Source organism: Prosopis cineraria, unplaced genomic scaffold (assembly GCF_029017545.1).
Source record: "Prosopis cineraria cultivar Desert tree isolate PC_DT_omini unplaced genomic scaffold, ASM2901754v1 PC3, whole genome shotgun sequence".
Taxonomy (NCBI): Eukaryota; Viridiplantae; Streptophyta; class Magnoliopsida; order Fabales; family Fabaceae; genus Prosopis; species Prosopis cineraria.
Window position 1 is genome coordinate 47,481,448 of NW_026555334.1, and position 22,309 is coordinate 47,503,756.

Here is a 22,309-nt window from a genome sequence, read left to right on the forward strand (position 1 = left end):
GTCGATAAAGCTAGCTATAATAGAGAAAATTTATGTTGATCGATTGCATGTGCTTCTACTGTAGTACGGAGCAGGCTTCACCCGTCGTGGGGATGGAGGAACTAAGAGAGGCTGCCAAGGTAGGTGAGTTGTCTTAGCTTGATATGTTACTGAATTAAATTATACAGCTTAGCTGTTGCGGTAACATGGACGGACGGTGCAAATTGCAAAATGGTCCCCTATGCACGCACTGGAATATGTGTTGGATACTCTATTTGGGTCATTCGAGTGGATGCCTACCTTACACACAACACAGATTAAAAGCAGAGGAGATAGAGAGAGAGGGGGTATGAAAGGCCCTCGGCATGCATGTATACAAGGCGTCACTAGCCAAACACTGTCTGCATGTGGTGGCGTGAGCGTGATGTTTTTAAATTCTTCCCGATCGGGACCACTTCTCCACGACGCTTCTCTCTTTGTTTTTACTTTTCATCCCTCATCCTAACACATCCATTGATTCTTTCTTACAATCTCCTTTCCGCCCCGTGATTAACCATTCTCTCTCACTCGAGATTTTTCCACGAAGCCCCAGCGTGCTTATATCCCTCTCAGTCTCTCTCATGCATTTTTCTTCTTTTGTCTCCATGTAAAAGTAGGGTTCTAGTGGCGATTATCCCTCAGCCTAAGTAGATGCCACTGCTACAAAGACGCCCCAAGAGAATATAATTATATATTAACGTTCACCCATCACACGGGACAAAAAGGATAACACCGGAAGCACCAAAACTGGCTCCGCAGAATTGTAGAGATGGTCCAAATGTGGCCTGATGAGAAAAAAGAGGGTCCAGAAAAAAAGGGAAGAAGGGGGAGGTGGGGGACCACATCTACTTGTGCCTATATATATACATATATATGCTGTATCCTCCCACGGCTCTTCAATTTTTGCAGAGAGGCCAACAATGTGCCGGCTGCGATAATCTTACGGTGCACCCTCTAGCAGTTGAAGCTGCCAGCATGATCTGAGCTTCCCTTCTCATGTGGCCGCAACAGATCATGCGGCAGTTTCACCTGTTGAACGGAAGCATCCCAACCCTAATTAATTCGCTTTCTCCTATCTGCTCTCACAAACCCTATAAAAGGTTCCGTTTCTGCTTTTTTTCCATCTATCCTCTTCCCTACTTTTTCTTAATCCCGCGCACTCGGTTTCCTTACTCTCTTCCCATATTCTGCCTCGTGCATATATCTGCATTCATCTGTGCTTTGCTTCTGTTCTTTTGTGACTGTTGATTCGCCGTTCACTTGCAATTTCCAGATCTACGGAATACTATTGCGTGTGCCGCTTTAGATTGAATTTTCCATTACTCCCACGCCCACTTTCCACCAAGAACTCGTCAATGCGCTGGCCTTCGTCTTTGGGTAATTTATTTAGTCCGTTTTCTGGATTTCACTGGTCAGCGCGGAATAAGCTATTGCTTTTTTAGTCCATTGATTGATTGATTTCTGGTGGAGTTATATACGCATTACAAATGCACGCACGCTATCATTTCTGGTGGAGTTATGTGAGCAGCGCTTGCTGTAGATCTATTGATAACCGTCCCAGCTGGGACGACATTAAAACGTGTAGGGGATTTATGATGCGATATAGATTGAACAGACTTGCAATTTACTACTTTTCTGCAGGAAGCGTGCCAGAAACTCCGGTTTCTTTCTTCGGGGTGACAGGGGCCGGCATAAAATTTTAACTGAGGAGGCAATGAATTTAATTATAAATTAAAATAACAGGGCTTGTTTGATTCTATTGTTTTTTTTATTTCCAGGATAATTTTATAGAATAAGTTTTTATAACAAATTTTGGAAATGAAAAAACTGTTTAAATCATTATTTTTAAAAAATATATTTAAAATGATGGAATAAAAGGTGAAACGATTATTTATTTTATTAACGTAATTCATGATATTTTCTAATTTTTTTTCTGTATACTTGTTAGTTAAAAAAAAAAAAAAAAACCGTTCATCCTGAACAAACAACAGCAACGGAATGATCTGGGGACATCTTGAATCAGTCAATGACCATTTAGTTGAAATTAATGGTTCATTTAGGTCCTGAACTCGAAGAGAGTTAATTAAGGCTATACAGTGGGAGAAGTTTCCATGGAGCCAAGCCCTACGTTTAGGTAGGCTTCATATACATAGAGCATTGTTTTGTGGGAAAGAAATCTAATTGCGAAAAAAGAATAATTAAGGTTGTTGGATGGGAGCGATGAACCCCTTACAAGCGGATCATCCGTCTTATAATTAGTGAGTTTCGTGGGCGGTGGAAAGTGACATGAACCCCGTAATTGAAGGATGCCATTAATTGATTTTTTTCTTTTTAAGATCTTGAACTTGATATAATATAAATCAGCAACTAAATTACATAAACAACGATTTGTTCTAAAATTAGTATAACCCCGTGCACAATTTACATTATATTGTTGGAGGTTTTAAATTCTTTCCATGTGATCAAAAAAGGAGTTTAAAGAATTTAAAAAAATATGTTATCAAACTACAGTAGCTAGGGACGCTTACATAATGTCTATAGATGTTGATATTAATATTGACGAATGAATAACACTTATTTTTATGGCATTCAAATTAAAATTCTGCACAAATATGTGAATATATGTGTGTGCGTATTTGAATAAAATATTAAAAACAGAAAGACACAAAATTTAATATTGATAAAATCATGTTATATTATATAATGTTGATTTTGATTATGAATCATGCAAACAGTTGTATATTGTCTGTGATTTATATCGTGACATTTATAAATTAAATATTATATCATATGTTATATGATTTATCCGTGTTATAGTAATATATAGATATATGTTCATAAAAATATGTAGATATTGATTCCATAACGGCCGGTCCCTGCAATTTGATGTTTATCTTGCAAGGTTAGAACGAGTCATCGTACTCGCGACTTCAAAAAATTATAGCATAGAGCAGCTAATTGTTAGGTTTTATATTTTACATTCAATATTGACTTTGACCGCGGTTATAACCAACTAGTCATATAAGTTTTTACAATTTCACTTAATTTTAAATTAAGTCTTACAGTTTATTTTATTTTAGTCAAACTCTTATAGTTTAATCTATTATATATATTAACCTCCTAAACGTTAAAGATTAATAATGAATAATTAAATTTTATAAAACAAAAATACTCTTAAAATTTATAAAAAAATCACTTTAATACTTTTATTCAAAATAAAAAATTGACTTAATATATTTTTTACATTTTTATTAATTTTTTTATGAAATTCTATATGTATAAAAATATTTAAAAAGACAATCTAATTATATAAATTTTTGGTTATAAAATTTTTTTAATTAATTCTAAAGTCATATAATCATTTAATAAAAATATAAAAATTTTAATTTTTTAAAGGAAAAATATAAGGATTTTAACTTTAAAAGATTAAAAATTTTAATTGATCAAACTATAAGAGTTTGATTAAAACAAAATAAACTGTAAGAGTCTAATTTAAAATTAAATAAAATTGTAAAGACATATTGATATTTTTTTCTTTAGCATATTATCTTGAAGAATAGGCATGTTGTTGCAGATTTGTGTAAATTTAAATATATGTAAATAAATTTTGTAATGATTTTTAGTCTACAAAATAGCTAGTTGATGCACACAAATATTTACTGTGAGTGTACAGGTTAATATGTAATATATTAGCATGTCAAAGTCAATCCTGCAAGAAATCAATCATAATGACAACTAGGTAATAAAGTTTTCACTTTTATTTAAGTTGAACAAAACTAAGTTCGGATTTGATTTTGTACAAATTGAATCTACATGAATGCACTAAAATTAAAGTTTCAACAACCACAAATAATCAAAACAATCTAAGACGGCTAATTCCTTATTCAATTCATTAAGCATGTAATTATCTAAATAAATTTTTTAATATTAATTTGCTAACCTAGAGTAGTTACACCTCCTCCCTTGAATTAAATATGTTATATTTCTAAGACAAATCCCAAGGAGGCAAAAAGGCACAAGCTTACTCTAATGTAATTATATGGGTCCAATAGGTATATTCTTACCATATTGGCAAGTTAAAATAAATTCTAACTCCACATTAATTAATCTAATGATCTAATTTAGATTTTTCTTTTTCAAGGTAAAACCCAATCCCTGAAATTTACACTCAATGATGGCTAAACATTAAATGGGCAAATAAGTATAAGATTAAGTAAATAAAATTAACATTAAGTCCAAATAAATAATTGAAACATGCTCTAATCCCATAGTCAATTCATAGCTATCCTAGATTAAGAGAAAATTACCACTTATGACTCTAATGACAAAAAATATCAGCAACGTGTACATCAAACTAAAGAGAAGAAGAAGAAGAAATGTTTAAATTGGAGCAATCTTGAATTAAATCCTTAATTTTTTGCCAAACTCAAGATTTTTCAACCCTCTTTTTGGATCTTTTTGCTCAACCTAGCATCCTATAGCTGTTGGAAGTGAAATTTGGTCTAAAATGAGGTCCCAAAACTCTCAAAATGTGCTAAAGATCAAACTTGTAAGCTAAAATTCACGTTTTGCTGCAACAATTATAACCTATGCAAGATTTCTTTTTAGATTTCTCTTATTATATGCAGGTTTTAAAATTTTCATCTTTTAGCCTATAAATTGAGCCTCCTTACATATAATCCAAAATTAATGTTAGAATTAATCTACTAACTTCTAATTACATTTTCACATCTATTCTCACACATAATCATCTACTGAATCAACCATTCTCACACATAATCATCCACTAACTTCTAAAATAAATGACTTTCAATTGTATTAGCAATACCAATAAATTTAATACAATATTAAAAATCATCACTAGCTAGTAGTCTCAACTTTTACATTTAGTTTATACTTTTTTAAGCCTCGCTTTTTCATTTTTCTTTTGTGAGCCGAGAACTTACTCATCAAATCAATTACTAATTACTAATAATTAATTTAATTTGTAATTCTAACTTGCTTACTTACAGAGACACGTTCCACAAGCTTTCAGTTGGCATTAGTTAGTTAAAAGACTCTTCCTTTTCCTGATTGGAAGCAGAGACTGGTCCCTTGCTTGGGAAATTATATCAGACCTTGGATAAAAAAATCATCAAATATATATACACATGATATAAGATACATCGCAAAATTCATTCTTCATAAATTTTAAATAGTACATATAACTCATTTAATTTGTTTAAAATTTATGCAGTACACTATAATACAAGGATCCGTTCACTTCGCGCCAAATACCCGAGCTAATTTTCCCGTGCTTCTTCCGGAAAATAACGTCATTAATTGACAATGACTTGGAACTTCTTTACTCATCAGGCAATTTTTTTCAACCTTTATTAATTAGACTACGAATCTATGGTCTATATAGAACTGGAGGTGACTTATACTTTTATTATTTTTACTTAGTCAACAAAGTTTACTTTATGGCCTATGGGTATCTAAATGTAATATTAATATATTATACACATGAGCAACAAGATGCTGAAACTTTGACAAGTCAAGCATATCTTTGAGAAAGAAAAGTCGTACATGTTGGGGAGAATTGGTTCCCTGACTTTGGCTCGTTGGGGCGATAACCAGGGGAGAGTAAATGGAATCGCTGCTTGTGGAGCCTCATCCATGACAATTAAGAAAATGGGTTATATCTATATTTGTTTTCAAAGCACGTTAGGCATTTTATATTAATAAGTGAACTTTTTTTTTAAATTATTTTTTAAATAAGCAAAAATCTCCATTCATTTTGAATCCATTAATTTTGTCATTTTATATTAACGTAGTATATCCTTTGTTATATCATGAGATAGTTTTTGAGATGTGCTTTTGAAACATGATCTCTCCTCTATTTTTTATATGACCATAATAACTATGATTTTTATACAAAAAGAATTGTATGCAAGTTTTTGATAGATTAAATTTATAAAAGTTGGGTTTCCAAGAAATTTAAAAAAAATAAATTGTAACAATATATTAGATAGACTAAACAACTAATCATATTAATTTTTAATATTAATATAAATGAATTATTTATATAATTTTTTTTCAATATGTCAAACTTTATATTTTTTATTCTTATTATTTAATATATCAAATTTTACGTTATTTAAAATTTTTATACATATCTTTTTCAAACATTTTCAATATGAAGCATTTGTATAATATAAATTATAAATCATAAAAGTCAATGTATTTTTTTTATAATTGTGCATTCAAAATTATTTTTTATTATACATAATTCAAACAACTTCTTATATACCAAATTGACTTTTTTTAAAAAAAATGTATTTACATCTAAATTTTGTTAAAATAACTAATTTTTATTAAAATGACTTTTGCCAAATAAACTTTTAACAAATTGATTTTTGGCCAGTAGAAAACCAAACATGCACCAAGTATCTTCAAGGGCATTGATCAAGTTGGGAGTGTAGTTTCTCCAAAGTCAACATACTCTAACTCTATTGAAATTCTCACATTTAATCAAAGCAACCTCAACATGAAACATCTCATTGCCGACACTGTCAACAAAATCAAGGATCTAGTATTAAGAAATTGGATGATTACTTTCAATCATGTGTTTAGAGATGTTAATAAATGTGTGGATTTCCTCTCCCAACAAGCTTATAATAATAAGTTGTTATTAAGATTTTTGATGATCCACTCTATGAGTGTAGAAATTGTATAATGTCATAAATGGCTTGAACTTTTCCCTTGCACGGTCAGGTGTACCCTTGAATTTTCTTTGGGGAAAAAAACAACAAAGAAAGAGTACGTATGAATGCTTGTATTTTACTTCCTTATATCCTTTTTCTTTTTGGCAAGTATATAGAAGGAGTAGATTCCACCGAGTGCATAAAATATCCCCCCAAAGGCATTAAAAATAAGTAAATAAATCTCTTTCAACTAAATTGCTATATATACAACAGTTAAGGTTCAAATTCCTAACCATTTGCTTAAGTAATGAGAGCCTCAACCACACGCCCCAACTTTAATTGGTTACTTCTTCCTATTTTTAATACTCCTTCCATCCCAATTTATAAGATAATATTGGATAAATTTGGTTGTCCCAAAATATAAGATAATTTGACATACTTTTTTAATACTACCGTTCGAATGGAGAAAGAATTAAAATGATATTGTAATATAAAGATTAAGTATGTATGGATATTTTTAAAAATTTATAATTTTTCTTTAAAAAAGTAAGTTTATAAAGTGATATTATTGAGCTTTATTAGTATGCATAATCTTATCTCAACTTGTTTTATAATTTGGGATGGAGGGATATAAGATAAAGTTAACAAACTTAATTCTTATTAAAAAATGATATAATTTAAAATTGTTTAAAAAAATATGTAACTTCTTAATTTTACCCTTCTTTATAATTAACAACCACGATAAATTGTTGCATCGATGTTAAAATGGTAATAAATAAACTCTTTGCCTTGCATTGAGGACAAAAAAAAATTCAAACTTTGTGTTATATTAAAGATAGATTAAAAGTGAGTATTTCATATCTGATATATACTAAATATTTATAATTAAAAAACATTATTTTTCAAAATCCGTACAACGTATTTCCTTCATTTCAATTAATATACAAGTTATATTTTGGAATATTTTAAATATTCAAAATATAAACTTCTATGCAAAATCCAAGCACTATTAATTCTTTTTTTTTAATTTTACCCACCTTAAATCATCATTAGAGTTATGGTGGAGAAAAGGATGAAGAAAAATATGATTATGTGAGTCACAATTTAAGAAGAGCAATTTTGTAAATTGTTGGTAATTTTTGAGAATATCAAAGAACTGAGTTATTTTAACAAAGTTCACAACTAAAATATAGTTAAAAGTGATTTCCTTTTTTCTATGTGCATACTTCTTGATAGATGAATGGTAATGAAGGTGCTTCCTAATGAGATTATCTCTTTGATAAATCGAAATTTTTGGGGGATTTTACTACCTCTTTTTGTGTACTAGCGAGCAAGAATGTCTGGGATTAGGCCCGTTTTCCGCCAAAAAAAAAATCAGATCTTAACATAAGTATTCACGATTAATTAGAATTGGATCAAGTTAGTGCCCTTTAATGTCACCAAGTTTCCTTTGTTTAGTTCTGTATTTCAGTACCATTCCAAAAAAAGAAAAAAAGGAATTTTTTTAAAAAAAGTCACCAAGTATCTCGTTTGAGTGGTATCTTTTAAACGTAAAGTTGCGGATTCAATTCTTCGTAGTTACGCATATCTGTGAATTATTTTTCTCGGGCGAAGTGTACGTATCTCTGTGAATTATTTTTCTTGGGCGAAGTGAAAAGTAATAAGCTAGGAGAAATATATACAAGAGTACCTGATAATGAACTAATCATTGGAATTATTGGAATATATACATAAGCGGTGCCTCGTGTATGACTGTATGTGTTATTTCCAGCAAGCTAGCAGACTGAAAACAGTAATAATAAATGGCCAAATTAATACTCATGGAGTTGGATATTTATTATTATTTTTCCTGCAATGTATGCGTCGAGGATTAATCATATCGTCAAAAATATCAGGACATTGAAATGAAATCTCCCCCTTGACTCGGAGCTAGTAATTAAACCAATGCATGGCGATTTTCTGATAAAGGAAGGAATTAAATTAAACAAGAAATTAACTATACTTGTGTTGAAATATGGATCAAGAAAGCTTAATCACAGCCGAGACAGCGTACGTAATGAAGGCTTCGTATGCAGCCAACATCATCCTCACAAACTCCTGGTAATCCACCAGCCCATCGCCGTCCAAGTCGGCGATTCTGATCATCTGCTCCAGCTCCTCGTCTGTCACCCTCTCTCCCACAGTTATCATAACACGCCTCAACTGTAAATATGCACAGTCACTTCTCTCCAAATGAAACGGCAAGGGCGGACCCAATTAATTAATTGAGTAAATGTACCTCGGTGGGTGATATATAACCATCTTGATCGATGTCGAACGCCTTGAAAGCTTCTTGGAATTCCCCTTCTGCTTCAGCCTCAGCTTCCTTCATGTTCCAAATCAAGACGTAACCACGTCCATATTATATGATCTTCTACAAACATAGCTAGGCCCTGGGCCCTGGACGAAATTGAAATTTGGAACATTTACAATTTGATATGTACCTTGATTTTGGTAGCCATGAGATTCAAGAACTCTCCGAATTCAATGGTTCCGTTGCCGTCCGTGTCCACCTGGCTGATCATAAATCGCAACTCTTCCTGGGTAGGGTTTTGATCCAATGATCCGATGGCAGTGCCTAGTTCTTCAAGGGTTATACAGCCTAGTTCATGTCAAGAGAAGAGAGGTTCATATATGCAAGGAAAACAAATCACTAAGAGAGTGCGTGCGTGTATATGTATTGCACAGAGGAGAGAGGATGGAAATAGTGGAAGTCATGGATAGAGAAATACCATCTGCATCTTTGTCAAAAAGACGGAAGGCTTCCAGAAACTCAGCAATCTGCTCTTGAGTTAGAGCGTCCTTCATGGTTCATGCTACGAACGAATGGCAGCTCAACGCAGAAATTATGCAAGACCATTTACGTTTACTTCGAGAAAGGAAGGCAGATTCCAATCACATACATGTACGGTATGCGTGCGTACCAAGTCACCAATTGAGGGATTGCCCATTTGACCAGCTACCGTAATCTTCCACCCCATTCAACATGGAACCATTTCGGTCTCTCCCATCCATCTTACTCTCACCTCCTTGTACGGACCCACAGCAGATGCTCGTGCTTCTCCATTTTTTTTTTCCAACGTCCTACTAACGTATTCTATTGATTTAAACACAAATCGCATCAATAATAAAGTCTTCTTCTGACTTGTTGGAATCACGGATTTGCCCTTTGGTAGGAATCGGATCATTATGGCGGAACAACCTGTGGATCCGGTATTATCATGATAATAAAGAGTCGACCAAAATTAGGAATTAATGCAAAATTAATTTATGATTGAATTTTAAAATAGTAATGGTAATTATTTCAATCAGTTTATTCTCTCTATAATGAGGTGAACTAATGTTAATTAGATTTTCTTTCACTGCGGTGGCCTCCCTTCACTATAACTAGAGACGAGTGGTGGAAAAAAGAATTTATATCAAAGTGAACAGTTATTTTTCAATGTTTATTTTTCTTCTCTTTCTCTTCGGTGTATTTGTTGTGCACTTTAGTTTTGAATCTAATAGTCTAAATTTGTATGAGTAATCGGGTAGAATCTGCTATGTTCAGATTTAGTAAAACTTTAAAACGACTCTTTTATTCAATTTATTATTTATTTAATATTCCTTTATCAATAGTTCAACATCCATGTAAGCCTAGGAAATTTGGTCACCGTCGTGATTTTTGTGATTATTAATTACAAACAGTGTAGATGAGGCTGCATAATGTGGAGAACTTAGAGGCGGTCGTGCTAAGCTTTTGGTCCACGACGTGCTGATAGTGATCCGATCCTTGCGAAATTAGCTGCTTGATATTGCATTTGGGGTTGACTATCAAAATGTTGTCAGACCCCTTGATTCAAAGGGACGCTCATTAATTTCTCAGTTCCAATGCCTGTTCCTGTCTGTATCATACACTTCGAGAGAGGCAGGCCTTCGAGGTGGTCGATCTTTGACGACAAAATACTTGGGAGCTCAACCGCTCCTGCTCCTTGTATGGTTGCGATTGTTGGATCTAACATAAAAATCCACCATTGTTTGAGAGCCAAGCTTCATTGTATTCAACTTGAGGGCTAAATAGAGGAAATTTCACGCTATTGCGTTTGCAGTTCTAGACCAGTCCTATACTCGTTAGACTAGGCACATACGCGGAAGACTCTTCCTCTCTACGTTCAAGTTAATCTTGAGATCTAAGTGGGCCTGATATATAGATCTTGGTGGTTTGAATGTCTGAGGGACAGTTTCAATTGTGAACCAGTGAAGAGAAATATTTATCAAGAAGTTTTAAAAAAATTTAAAACTTCTTTGTAAGTTTTTTAGACTGAACTGAAATAAAATTGATGGTTAAAAATGCTAAAATACCTTTCTACAAAATTAATAAAGTAATTTTTTTGGTGAGGCCTGTAAATGTTACATATTAGTCATGTTACATAATTTGTTGTTTCTTTCATGTTAGTTGTAAAAACTTTGAAATGATGTTGCAGCAATAAGTGTGGCAAGTTTATTTTGAAATTCATTAAAATCAATTACATTACTTCATTACTACTTAACTTTACTTGTTAATTACTTATTTGTACTTGTTAATTCCTTAACAATATTTGTTAAATAGTTCATTAGTCAATTTCGTGACTCCATAATCTTAAAAACTTTACTTGTTAGCTTCACAATTTTACTTTTTAATTTGTCAACTTGATTTGTTAACTACTTAACTTAATTTGTGAATCCTTTACAAGACTTATTCACTCAATTTGATCAAAAAGCACCATCATTAGTGGTTATTTTTTTTACTTCACTTATTAATTAACCGATATCAATTGTAAATTACCTGATTTTACCTGTTAATAATCATATTAGTTTAATAATTTTGTGTAAAATATAAAATCATTAGTTGTTAATTTTTTAATTTTACTTATTAATTTATCAATATTAATTGTCAATCATTTTTTTCTTTTGCAGAAGGAAATTTTGGTCTTTTCAAATACCAACTTTTTTTGTCAAAGAAATCTACAGAGAATTTTTATATTTTTTAAAACCTATTGGTAAATATTTCTCTTCCCTGACCTTTAACTAAAAATTTCCCGATGTGTTGCTTGAACCCGGATTTGTAACGAGAATCACGATATGAATATGTTTTGGGGATAACTATATTTAATTAGCGCTTGAAAAAATTCGAATCTGATACAGGATCTCGGATGGATGTATAAAAAACTAAAATCGTTGGTGGGAGTTCACCGTCTCTCGCAGACAAAAATTGATGTTTAGGAATGAACAAAGAATTATTGACAGGAGCACGGGCTAAGAAATATATGTGCTCCAAAATCGAACTGCCAGAAGTGGAGAAGGGAGTGCAATCGAAGACACTTGGGCATGTCGGTTGATCCTAAGGCAATGCCTTGTTCCGAGAGGTATAGGGCTATTTGTTTTCTGTGTTTAAAAGTTGTTTTTTATTTTTAAAAATAGAAAAAAATTAAAATTTTATTTGGATAAATATTTTTCATTTAGTTGTTTTAAAAAATTGTTTTCATTTTTTGTTTTTAAAACCAAGAAAATGAAAATAACTTTAAGTTGTTTTCGTCTTATTTTTTTTATTTCTAAAACATAATACATTTAATTATTAAAAATTATAGTTACTTTGATCAATTTATATTATTAATCACAATCATTAAGTGTCTATACCCATCACTATCAGTCCATTTTTTCAATCTTACAACTATTTTTAAATTGATATAACTAAATGAATTTTCATGTCATTTTATTTTAAAATAATTTTAAAAACTGCATGAAAAAAATTATAAAAATAAAAAATGAAAACATAAACCAAACAGGTGCATGAGATCTTGATTTTTGGACTTTGCTTTGCCTTCACTTCCTCCCAAGAGGCCGAAACATACTGAATTAATTACTGAACATACTCCCTCCGTTTATATTGGTATTTTTTGAAGAGTTAATTATTAAAAAATATAATAAATTGTTAATTTTTGAAAGTGTAATCATTGTCTTTTTTTTAAAGTACCCCTATTAATGAATAAGTTTATATTTATTATAAGTGTTTAATAGGAATAAATATAAAAAGATATGATCAGTTTAAAAGTCATTTAAGAGTGAGATTTTATTAAAAATACTTTATATTTTTATAAGGAAGGAGTGTAAGTTTCTAAATAAACATTTCCTGCTTTTAGATTTAAAAGATGATAAAAAGACACACGTTCTATCCATAGGAGGCCAATATCTTATATTTTGTTCTTGTCGGTGGCGTCTTCTTCGAATTTGGCGCGGTTGAATTATTTTAATCTGGATTTCAATAATTAAGTTTGTTCGTTTCCGCTGAACTATGGGAAATTGAATGCATTTATTCTTAAAAATTATAATTTCTTATCATTTCGACCAACCTAAAATTATATTTCCTCTAATCTTACGTGTAGGAGTTAGTCAGTCAATTTATATAGATTAAAAGAAATTAGGTGAGCTGGTTATTTATAAAAAAACGTGTGCTGATTTTCTTAAAATATTCCTCTTGTTAATAAGCTACATCAGAGAATTATCAGCACAAGTTACATTTAAAATATCTAATTATATGGGTAGTTGAGAAAAAAGAATATGTACGGAAATTGTGCTCATACATTGAAGACACAAACGAGCCGACTGACTAGGTCTCACGGGTGAAAAGAACAAGGGGAGTGATTTCTAAAGCATGGGTTTTATTTTTAATTAAGACTAAAATATAAAAAACCTCCTGAACTTTAAAATAATTATATATAACTCTCTTATTTTTAAAAGCTTAAAATTAACCCCCTTAATTTTTATTTTATTTTTTAAAACCTTTTATTATTAATTATGTTATTTTTTTTATAAGTGTTAAAATATCATTCAACTAAAAAATGTTATTAAATAAAAATATTATATTGTATAATTATTTATAATAAATTTTTTTATATTTTTTGAATAGTTGAGCTATTGATAACAAAAAAAAATTATTATCATTGTATAAAATTTTAAATATTTTAACTATGTGTATTACATTAATCTAATATGAAAAATAAATAAAAATTTATCTTTTACAATAATAAAATTATGCACCATTGATAACAAAAAAAAGGGATAAAACTAATATAAATATACATATTTAAAATTTTATATAGTGATAATAATATTTTTATTATTATCAATATCTCAACTATTTAAAAATATAAAAAATTTATTATAAATAGTTGTATGATATAATATTTTTTAGTTGAATGACATTTTATTCTTCATGAAAAAAATAATATAATTAATAATAGAGAGTTTTGAAAAAAAAAATGAAGAGGTTAATTTTAAATTTTTAGAGGTAAGAAATTATATGTAATTGTATTAAAATTTAGAAAGATTTTATATATTTTAATGTTTAATTAATTAATTGCAGTTTTAAGATGGCATGGCCCAACGGAGGAAGCAATCCATGTGATTTCAAAACACGACAAAGCTTCCCAGTGATTGGTGCCGGTGTTGCAATGTGCAAAGCCAGGAAGGATTTGAAAGGCTAAGTAAGAAGCGGAGGGTCTGCTCAACTCCATACCACAAACAAGGTTTCCCTGGGACCCACCACACCCCACGTTAACCCGTTGTCTTCGGATTGTACTGTTCCTCACGCATCCACAGGCTCAGCTTTCAAAAAGCAACATAAACGAGAAGGCTGGCTAAGCAGACACCACAGCATATTCTCTAAGACTAATTATGTTTCCATCTACTCGAGACAATATCTCCCGCAGATCGCATATAATTATAAAATATCAGTAAATGTTTCTTTTTTAAAAAATAAATAAATATACATATATAGCCCCGCTATCGCAACCGCACCAGCCACCACCTCATCGAAGGCCCCCAACAGATTTATTCACAAGGTAAAAAGGCAATCTTACTATTCTTATTTCACCAACACAACTTACATCTGAGCCACAAGTATCTTGTAGCTTCCAGCACAGTAGAAACACCTTAAGCAGTACACTGGCTTAACCAATCATAAAATACAAAACAAATATTCAACTTCCCATCTACACATACACGGACAGCAAAACAAATTGCTAATAAACCTAAACCACAGAACTCTATGACATAGCAATACAGGAGCCCGCTCCCCGCCCCGCCCAACACACTTGGGAGACTACTGCTACAGCCACCCATTAACTACTTTCCTCTTTGCCATCTGCTGCCCGGAGCGAGCCTAGTTGAACTGGGGCTTGGGTCTGCACCACTTTGGATGACCCATAAACTGATATATCAGTACCTAGAGCCTTCTCTTTCTCAATCTGTTCCTTGATCCAGAAGTATGTAATTCTCAGCCCATCCTGCCATCAGATTTAAGATACTGTGAGTGCGCAGAATTCAATTGGTACTTGTCAGTTTAAATGAGGAAGAAAAAGGGGGGGTTGGTGTTAGGCGAATTTACATAGGATCGGGTCAGCTAGCTATTGAGATTAAAAATATCAAGTCCACAAATCTCATTTCAATTTCATTATATTACCATCTTCCTTGGAAAAGATTAAGGTTCAAATTTGGCAGAAAGAACTGCACTTAAGCGAACAGAGAATCCTTGATGTGACATATGATTATTTACCCCCGCCCAAAAAAGAATATAGGAAAATAATTGAATTGGAAAGCCACCTTCAACTTCATAGTCGGAGCCCATCCAAGTTTCTCTTTAATCAGCGTGTTGTCTGAGTTACGGCCACGAACACCTTCTGGCCCGGGAATGTGATGTATAGGAGTTTTCTTGCTCTCAAAGCTAAGAACAATCTCAGCCATCTCATTCATGCTGACCATCTCATCACTTCCAATGTTCACGGGCTCGCGAAAATCTGATTTTGTCAATCTAAATTCCAAATTCCCAAGTGGAAAAAAAAAGAAGAGCTGAGCGGAAAAAAACATATGAAGTGCATTGAAATATGCTTGACAAAAACTATCTACCAGCTATCCTGTCCTTAATTAATCAATTCAAAATCCTCAGTTTTGAAAAGGTAGAAAATTCTCCTGTGTCCCTCATTTCAATAGCTGTTGACTGAGCTAATCGCATCAAGTTTCTTTCCAAATGCTCCAATTTTGAAACTTGCTAGTCATGTTTCTTTTGAAAAAATTGATATGCTGTTATGGATTACACACACACAACAATAGGTAGATGGATATGCAGATAAGGATTAATCAGCAGGGAATTTACCTAAGTACACCTTCCACGCACTCATCTATGAAAGTGAAAGATCGCGTTTGATGTCCATCCCCCCACATCTCAAATTTATCTGTGGAAGTGATTGCCTTACGACAAAAGGCAGCAGGAGCCTTCTCCCTTCCACCTGTATGGCATAGAAACAAAGAAACAAATTCAAACACCATAAGTTTACAAAATCAAACACGCCCAGCAAAATATCCATGAATGAGACCAAGGCGCAAGACATGCCATTCAGTTATGACATACCCTTCCATGTCCCGAAGGGACCATAAATGTTGTGGAACCTGCCAACGCGACACTCAATTCCAAAATCCTTGTTATAGTGCTTGCATAATTCCTCCGTTGCAAGCTTCTCTAGCCCATATGCATCTTGCGGCTAAACCCAACAAATCAATTAAAAATATTAAGAGCAACCTTCATATGCAACAGAAGAATCATCACAACTGAAAATTGAAATATCACCAACAGACCTCAGCTGGCCAAGCATCAGACTCCTTCAAGCTCACATTAGTTTCCAACTGTTTAAATTCAGGGTAGATACAAGCACTAGAGGCATAAAAAAACCTGGGGTAAAAATGGTTCATGTGAACCATGAATTAAAGTTAACACCTCGACAAACTTTTTATTCAGTGATTAGTCCAAATTGATAAATTCAGGTGTCAATATCCAGGACGGCTAACCTCTTAACTTTGTTAATCCTGGCAGCCTCAAGCATGTTGAAACTAATCATTGTGTTGTTGTACATGATGACAGAATGGTTGGATTGGATAAAGCCCATCCCACCCATATCAGCAGCAAGGTTGAAAACATGGTCAACTCCCTCAGTCACCTTGAGACAGTTATCCATAACCCTCAGATCAACAAGATGGAATTCGTGGCAGAACATGTCTTCAGTCATATGCTCATTTTTCTTCCAGTCAGAAGCAATAATATAATGCCCCTCAGTCTTCAAGCGCCTTGCTATGTGGGAGGCAATAAAACCACCAGCTCCGGTGATGGAAATTCGAAGATTTTCTGATGGCCAGTAAGGTTCTCTCTCAAGATTCTCATAGGTGAATTCACCATACTTAGTTCTTTCAGTACTTCCCATTCTGCAGCGCTTGAATAGGTCAGATATGCGGAATTTGTTGACAATTAGCTTAAAATCAAGGGCTTGTACGATGATATTGAGAAGCAGAATTTGAACTTTTTATCAAGAGGGAAAAAGGGAAAAAGAACTTTAAATACAGCACTACAAAGGGAGAGACATGCAACAAATGGCCTCATGAAAGATGATAATAATAGAATGCAATAGTATAAGGCAGAAACATTTAAACGGTTAACTATTTTTAGGTGTCGAAGTTTTCCCAGAAACGAAATGCGCCCGCCAGATTTGTATTGAAATCAGTTCCCGCAACGAAAAGGAAAAGTTAAAAACTTAAAGACCCGTGGTTCCATATTGCTTGGCTGCAGAAGATTAGCATATCAGGCATAATGAGGAATAAAGTTGCCAGAGAGAAAAAAGGGAAGGAGGGATGGTATGAAACAGAATGGAGAAGATCTATATCGAGGCACGAAAGAGACACTATGACTCTATGAGAGCGAAGAGAAACCGACGAACAGTCGAGCCCTAAATTAGAAGAATGATGTCATGTCAGGGACTGCAAAGGATAGCTCAAAAATCAGAACAATACGCGGGGGGAAAAGAAACAGATTAAGAGGTGAAGCAGAAAACGAATTATGCCGCATACCTGGAAAAAGCAAAATCGGGGATTCGGATGAGAGGCGGGATGAAGGAGAAGATGAATCGAAAGCCATGAGTGTCCACGCCATATATAGAGCGGAGAGGCAGAGCGAGAGAGGAAAGCCTCCCATTATCTTTTTTGTTACTCCATAATAATTGGCTCCGAGTGGGACAGAGCTATAGAGGGGGAGGGCGAGCGCATGTGAAAAAGTAATGTGATCACAGATTTCTCTCTCTCTGAAAAAAATAAAAAAGAAAAAAACACGTTGCAATATGCCTCCTAAAATAATGATGATGATGATAAACAAACAAGGACGTTGAATTATTTTGCCAACAAGAAGGACGTTGAACTTACTTATCAGGTTTTAACCTATCAAATTATCAATTTTTTCTATTAAATAGAGATGTTCTCTTTCTTGCCAATATTTAATAGAGAATAAATAAAAAAATTATAAGAACAGTTTAATGATGTAATTTATAAATTTAAGTTAAAACCAAAAAAAAAAAAATTCTCCCTTCATCTTTCTCTGAAAAAAAAAACATTTTATATATTTATTATAATATAATTGCAATTGCTTTAATTGAATCCGTTTAATCAGATATTTTGGTCATTCACTTGGTAGAAAATGTTTTAACTTGTTTTCTTGTACAATAGAAAAAAGATATAGCCTGCGCTCATCAAGTTTGGAGCCACCCTCACTCTTTATTTCAATTCGAATTGGTCCCAATCGTTTATTTCAATTTAAATCATATTTGAACTGTCCATAGTGGTTAATCAAATTATAAAATTATAAAAAAAATTAATATTAAATTAGATTGCTAGATTAAATTTGTACTACTAATGAACATATTTATTAAAATTTTAATTTTTTTATATTTTTATATTAATGAATATAATATTAACATATTTAAAAATAATTTAAATGAATGGTAAAGATCAATTTCAACTAAAATGGAAGGCCAGGATGGCACTAAATGCAAATCCTAAGAAACATGGTGGGGAAATTGGAGTCACCCTTCAACCATTTTTATTTTAGAAAGTTAACTCTAATCTCTAGAGGACTTTCTAAAAAAATAATTTCTCATGAAGTTCGAGGTAAAGTATTAGTTGTTCTAAAAAAAATTAAAATAAATACAATTTTTTTGTATTGAAGACATTATACGCTCGGTTTAGATTTAAAGATTCAGTTATGAAGAGATTCTAATGACATTAACATGAAATATTTGAAAATTTTATAAAGTTTTGTTTGAGGATATACTTTTCAAGCATTTATGAGAAGTTTAGTATCAATGTCTTATTTGATTTTGTTGTCATTTTTTATTCCACAAACTATATCTCGCAAAACACTTTTTAAAAATGTTTTTTAAGTAAAATGAAATAAAAAATTGTTAAATCATATTAATTTGAAAACAGTCTCAAAGATAACAAAAACTTGATCGAAAATGATGGCTAGAAATAGTTAATAATGGTGGTCTATTGCTCTAATCAGTCAGGGCTAACGGTGATTGTCAGCCAATATGGTTGATGATAGCTAAGAATGGCAATTGGCATTGAATTAAGACTTACATTGATAATTAAGATTGTAAATAGAAATGACTCATGGCAACAATTATTAGTGATAACAATTAATGATGATAGTTGATAATAATAGTTGATGGTGCTTAGTTGGCAATTTTCAACTATGGTTAGCTGGTGGCAGTTGATGGTAACAATTAGTGATGATTTGCAATGGTGACCAATGATCGTGGCAAACGGCAACAATTAATAACCGTGGTCAATGACAATAGTCAATGTGATAATTGATGGGAATTGATAATGACTGCCAACAGTAACTATCGCTTAAGATTAATTTTAAAGGTGATAATGACAGTGACAATAGAAGTTGGAAATCAAAATGCTCTAAAACTTATTGGGAATTTATTTTTTATGTTTTTGGATCTAATGGAAGTAAGCAGCCTACTTTTCAGTTTTGAGAAGTTTTACTTCCCTCTCCTAACGTTTTCACGTAGAGCTCGGATTAGGTAAAATTAAATATCAATTTTGCTATATGGAAATTATTATTGAAAAACAAAGAAGAACACATGAACCAATAAAAATTGGTTCAATTAGTATAAACTTAACTTATAAGATCACGGCAAATCCTATCATTAATGTGGTAATTTTATTAGTTGGTGATTTGTAAGTAATTTTATAGGTGTTTTTTAAAATCCAAAGTACTGTCTTGATTTTCGTGAAACTTTGAGGCCCAACTCATTCGATTTATTTATTTATTTATTTATTTTTGTTATTAGGGAAAAAAAAGGGAAACACATGGAAGAAGGCAAGGAGGCTGAAGTGAATGGAAATGACGAGGAAACTGCTTTGGTTTGGAGGCTGCGCTGGCCCACTGGATTCCAATTGTCAAAATGTTTGAATTACTCTGTCCTCTGGGGCCCTTCCCCGCCCGGTTGGCTATGCTGTTGCGTGGGGTTAACTACCAAAAGCGGGATTGTCAAGGGTCAACTTTCACGCTTTTAATTAATCATTAATCATTAATCATTAATTATTTTATAATGATGATGCGTTTGCTTTCACTGAATTAAGAGCGGCCAGCAGCTTAGTGCCAGGAAGGAACGAGGAAGCCGACACAAGATCAGAAGTTGAGTCCAAAACAAAATTGAATTAATAATAATTAAATTTTCAACAATCTTTCATAAAATACTTACTAAAATATTGATTTAGTTAATTATAAATAAAATATTTAAATTTTAAATGTAACTATCTTTTATTAAGATTTCTATTTTTATTTAAAAAAAAAGTTACTGGAGAACTAATGGCCGTTGATATAATCTTTTGGACTTAATTGTAACCAAGACATGACTTGGATGGTTGATTGGATGAGCCGTAGCCATTTTTTAAGCTAATAAGACGCCGGCGACGCTCAATCATTCTTCGCTGATATGCCTTTCCCCGTCATCCGTCTCATCATTTCATCAGATTTGGTGTGAGTGGCCTAGAGTCAGCAAAACGAGTTGAACCTACATGCTAGCTCATTTAACTCGTATAATTTAACAAGTTGGATTGAAGAAATTGACCTGTTTTTTAAAATGGGTTGGGTTAGCCCAACCCGCAAAAATAACGGGTTAAAACAGGCTGACCCGCGGGCTAACAATATTTTTAAAAAAAATAATTTTTTATTTTTTAATTACATTATATTTTTTTATAAATCTACAACAATGATAATATCTCTTAAATATATAATTTATAACTTTTAAATATGTTTTTTACATTTGAAATATAGTGTAAATCCTTTTTACAATTTGCAAATAAAATTTTTATTATAGTTTATGAAGATGATTTAATAGTTTTATAAAAATGTTTTGAATATATATTATTTATTAATCTCATAAATTCTATTGATTGAAATTATAAATATGAATTTACTAAGAAAAATAATTTGAATTTATATTCAAATTTTCTTTATTAGTGACAAAGATAGCACACTTAGGTGAGAAAATGATTAATAATAAAAATCTAGCAAAATGAATTTGCTTGGTTGAATTCTATATTTATTTTATTTATTTACAAGTTTTTTAATTTCTAATTTACTTTAAAATATGAAATAAATATATATATTTATATTGTATAAATTTTAAATTATTAAAAAAATTTGATAATTTTTTGCGGGCTAGCCCGCGGGTTGACTAGCCCTCTAGAAAATGAGTTGGGTTGGATTTTTCAGCCTGTTTTATCTGGTGGGCTGGCCCAACCCAACCCATAAAACTGTCATCCCGCGCGGGCTGGCCCGCAACCCGTTTGCCCAGTACGAGAGTGACCTTCCTGTTTACTGTTGTTCCACTCGAAATTGTGAAGCCTCTTTTTGCCCACCCGCCCAGCCCGACCCAGTTGCTGTTCTTCACTTTATCCAACTGCAGTTATCATCAAGCATTCATTTGCTCGCAAACTAATTCTCAAATACAAGTAAATACAGAACATTCAGTAGTTATGTGAATAATGATAAAAAATATATATATTAATGAGTATCCTATTATAAATTATCATGCTAATAGTATTGTGAATTCTAACTTCTTAAAATATACAAAAACTTTTATCAACTTTTAAATTTTAAACACAAAAATATTACCATTAAATTAGAGAAAATGTCATCATTTTTTATAGTTGTGGGGGCCAGTTGTACGTTGACGTGGTGGTTATCCTGATCGTTAAAAATAATGACCGTTTTCTTTAACTTAACGTCAAGATTGCAAGCACTCAAAATTTAGAAGTGGAAAGAAGTTTTTACACATTTTGAAAGTTTAAAATTCATGATGCTTTTTATATAATAATTTAAGGTTTAAAATTTTCGTTAATCCTAAAAATGTTAAATATATAATTCAAGAAGGGAGAAGCACTCAACTTAATCTAGTTAAAACTCACCAATTGTAAGCGTTGACAGGAGGATTAGAAGGGGACGCGGCAACGTGGAACCTTCCCAGTTGCAAATTGCTTGTTTTGTCATGTTCCTATTTTTTATTTTTAAAAATCGTTTTGCAAATACAATTTTTAAAATTATTTTTAAAACAAAATAAAAAAATATGTTCAATTTTATTAATTTAAAAATAGTTCTAGAATTAAAAAATTGATTGGTAGTGGTTGTTGGTAATTAATGATGATAGCTCGTGACA

General features: G+C 32.1%; 2 protein-coding genes and 1 long non-coding RNA gene across 3 annotated transcripts; 1 reads left to right on the forward strand and 2 right to left on the reverse strand.

Moving 5' to 3' along the window:
- The first annotated feature begins 761 nt into the window (after positions 1–761).
- Positions 762–3,074, forward strand: LOC129305000 (uncharacterized). Its single transcript, XR_008591843.1, has 2 exons — positions 762–1,118; positions 1,292–3,074. It is a non-coding gene; the product is annotated as an uncharacterized LOC129305000 (long non-coding RNA).
- A 5,321-nt stretch (positions 3,075–8,395) lies between these two features.
- LOC129304999 (calmodulin-like) lies at positions 8,396–9,746 on the reverse strand. The gene is made up of 4 exons (XM_054944893.1): positions 9,476–9,746; positions 9,188–9,345; positions 8,983–9,069; positions 8,396–8,906 (listed from the first exon to the last, which is right to left on the reverse strand). Exons 1-4 carry the CDS (start codon positions 9,549–9,551, stop codon positions 8,724–8,726), a joined length of 504 nt encoding a protein of 167 aa, XP_054800868.1. The 5' UTR covers positions 9,552–9,746; the 3' UTR covers positions 8,396–8,723.
- Positions 9,747–14,603: 4,857 nt separating this feature from the next.
- On the reverse strand, positions 14,604–17,811 carry LOC129307171 (GDP-mannose 3,5-epimerase 2-like). The gene is made up of 7 exons (XM_054948054.1): positions 17,652–17,811; positions 16,602–17,012; positions 16,392–16,485; positions 16,168–16,297; positions 15,913–16,045; positions 15,363–15,570; positions 14,604–15,046 (listed from the first exon to the last, which is right to left on the reverse strand). The coding sequence occupies exons 2-7, from the start codon at positions 17,009–17,011 to the stop codon at positions 14,882–14,884; spliced, it is 1,140 nt and encodes a 379-aa protein (XP_054804029.1). The 5' UTR covers position 17,012; positions 17,652–17,811; the 3' UTR covers positions 14,604–14,881.
- Positions 17,812–22,309: the final 4,498 nt, after the last annotated feature.

What these genes read in the sequence shown, in the direction of transcription:
- LOC129304999 (XM_054944893.1), bottom strand. Translation starts at nt 9,551, where the DNA reads ATGAAGGACGCTCTAACTCAAGAGCAGATTGCTGAGTTTCTGGAAGCC. An exon ending in TTTTGACAAAGATGCAGATG is followed by an intron (nt 9,346 to 9,475) that starts GTATTTCTCTAT and finishes GACATGAACTAG; the next exon opens with GCTGTATAACCCTTGAAGAA. An exon ending in GTTATATATCACCCACCGAG is followed by an intron (nt 8,907 to 8,982) that starts GTACATTTACTC and finishes GCATATTTACAG; the next exon opens with TTGAGGCGTGTTATGATAAC.
- LOC129307171 (XM_054948054.1), bottom strand. Translation starts at nt 17,011, where the DNA reads ATGGGAAGTACTGAAAGAACTAAGTATGGTGAATTCACCTATGAGAAT. An exon ending in AGGATTAACAAAGTTAAGAG is followed by an intron (nt 16,486 to 16,601) that starts GTTAGCCGTCCT and finishes TTTTTACCCCAG; the next exon opens with GTTTTTTTATGCCTCTAGTG. An exon ending in TGCGTGGAAGGTGTACTTAG is followed by an intron (nt 15,571 to 15,912) that starts GTAAATTCCCTG and finishes TTTGGAATTTAG; the next exon opens with ATTGACAAAATCAGATTTTC.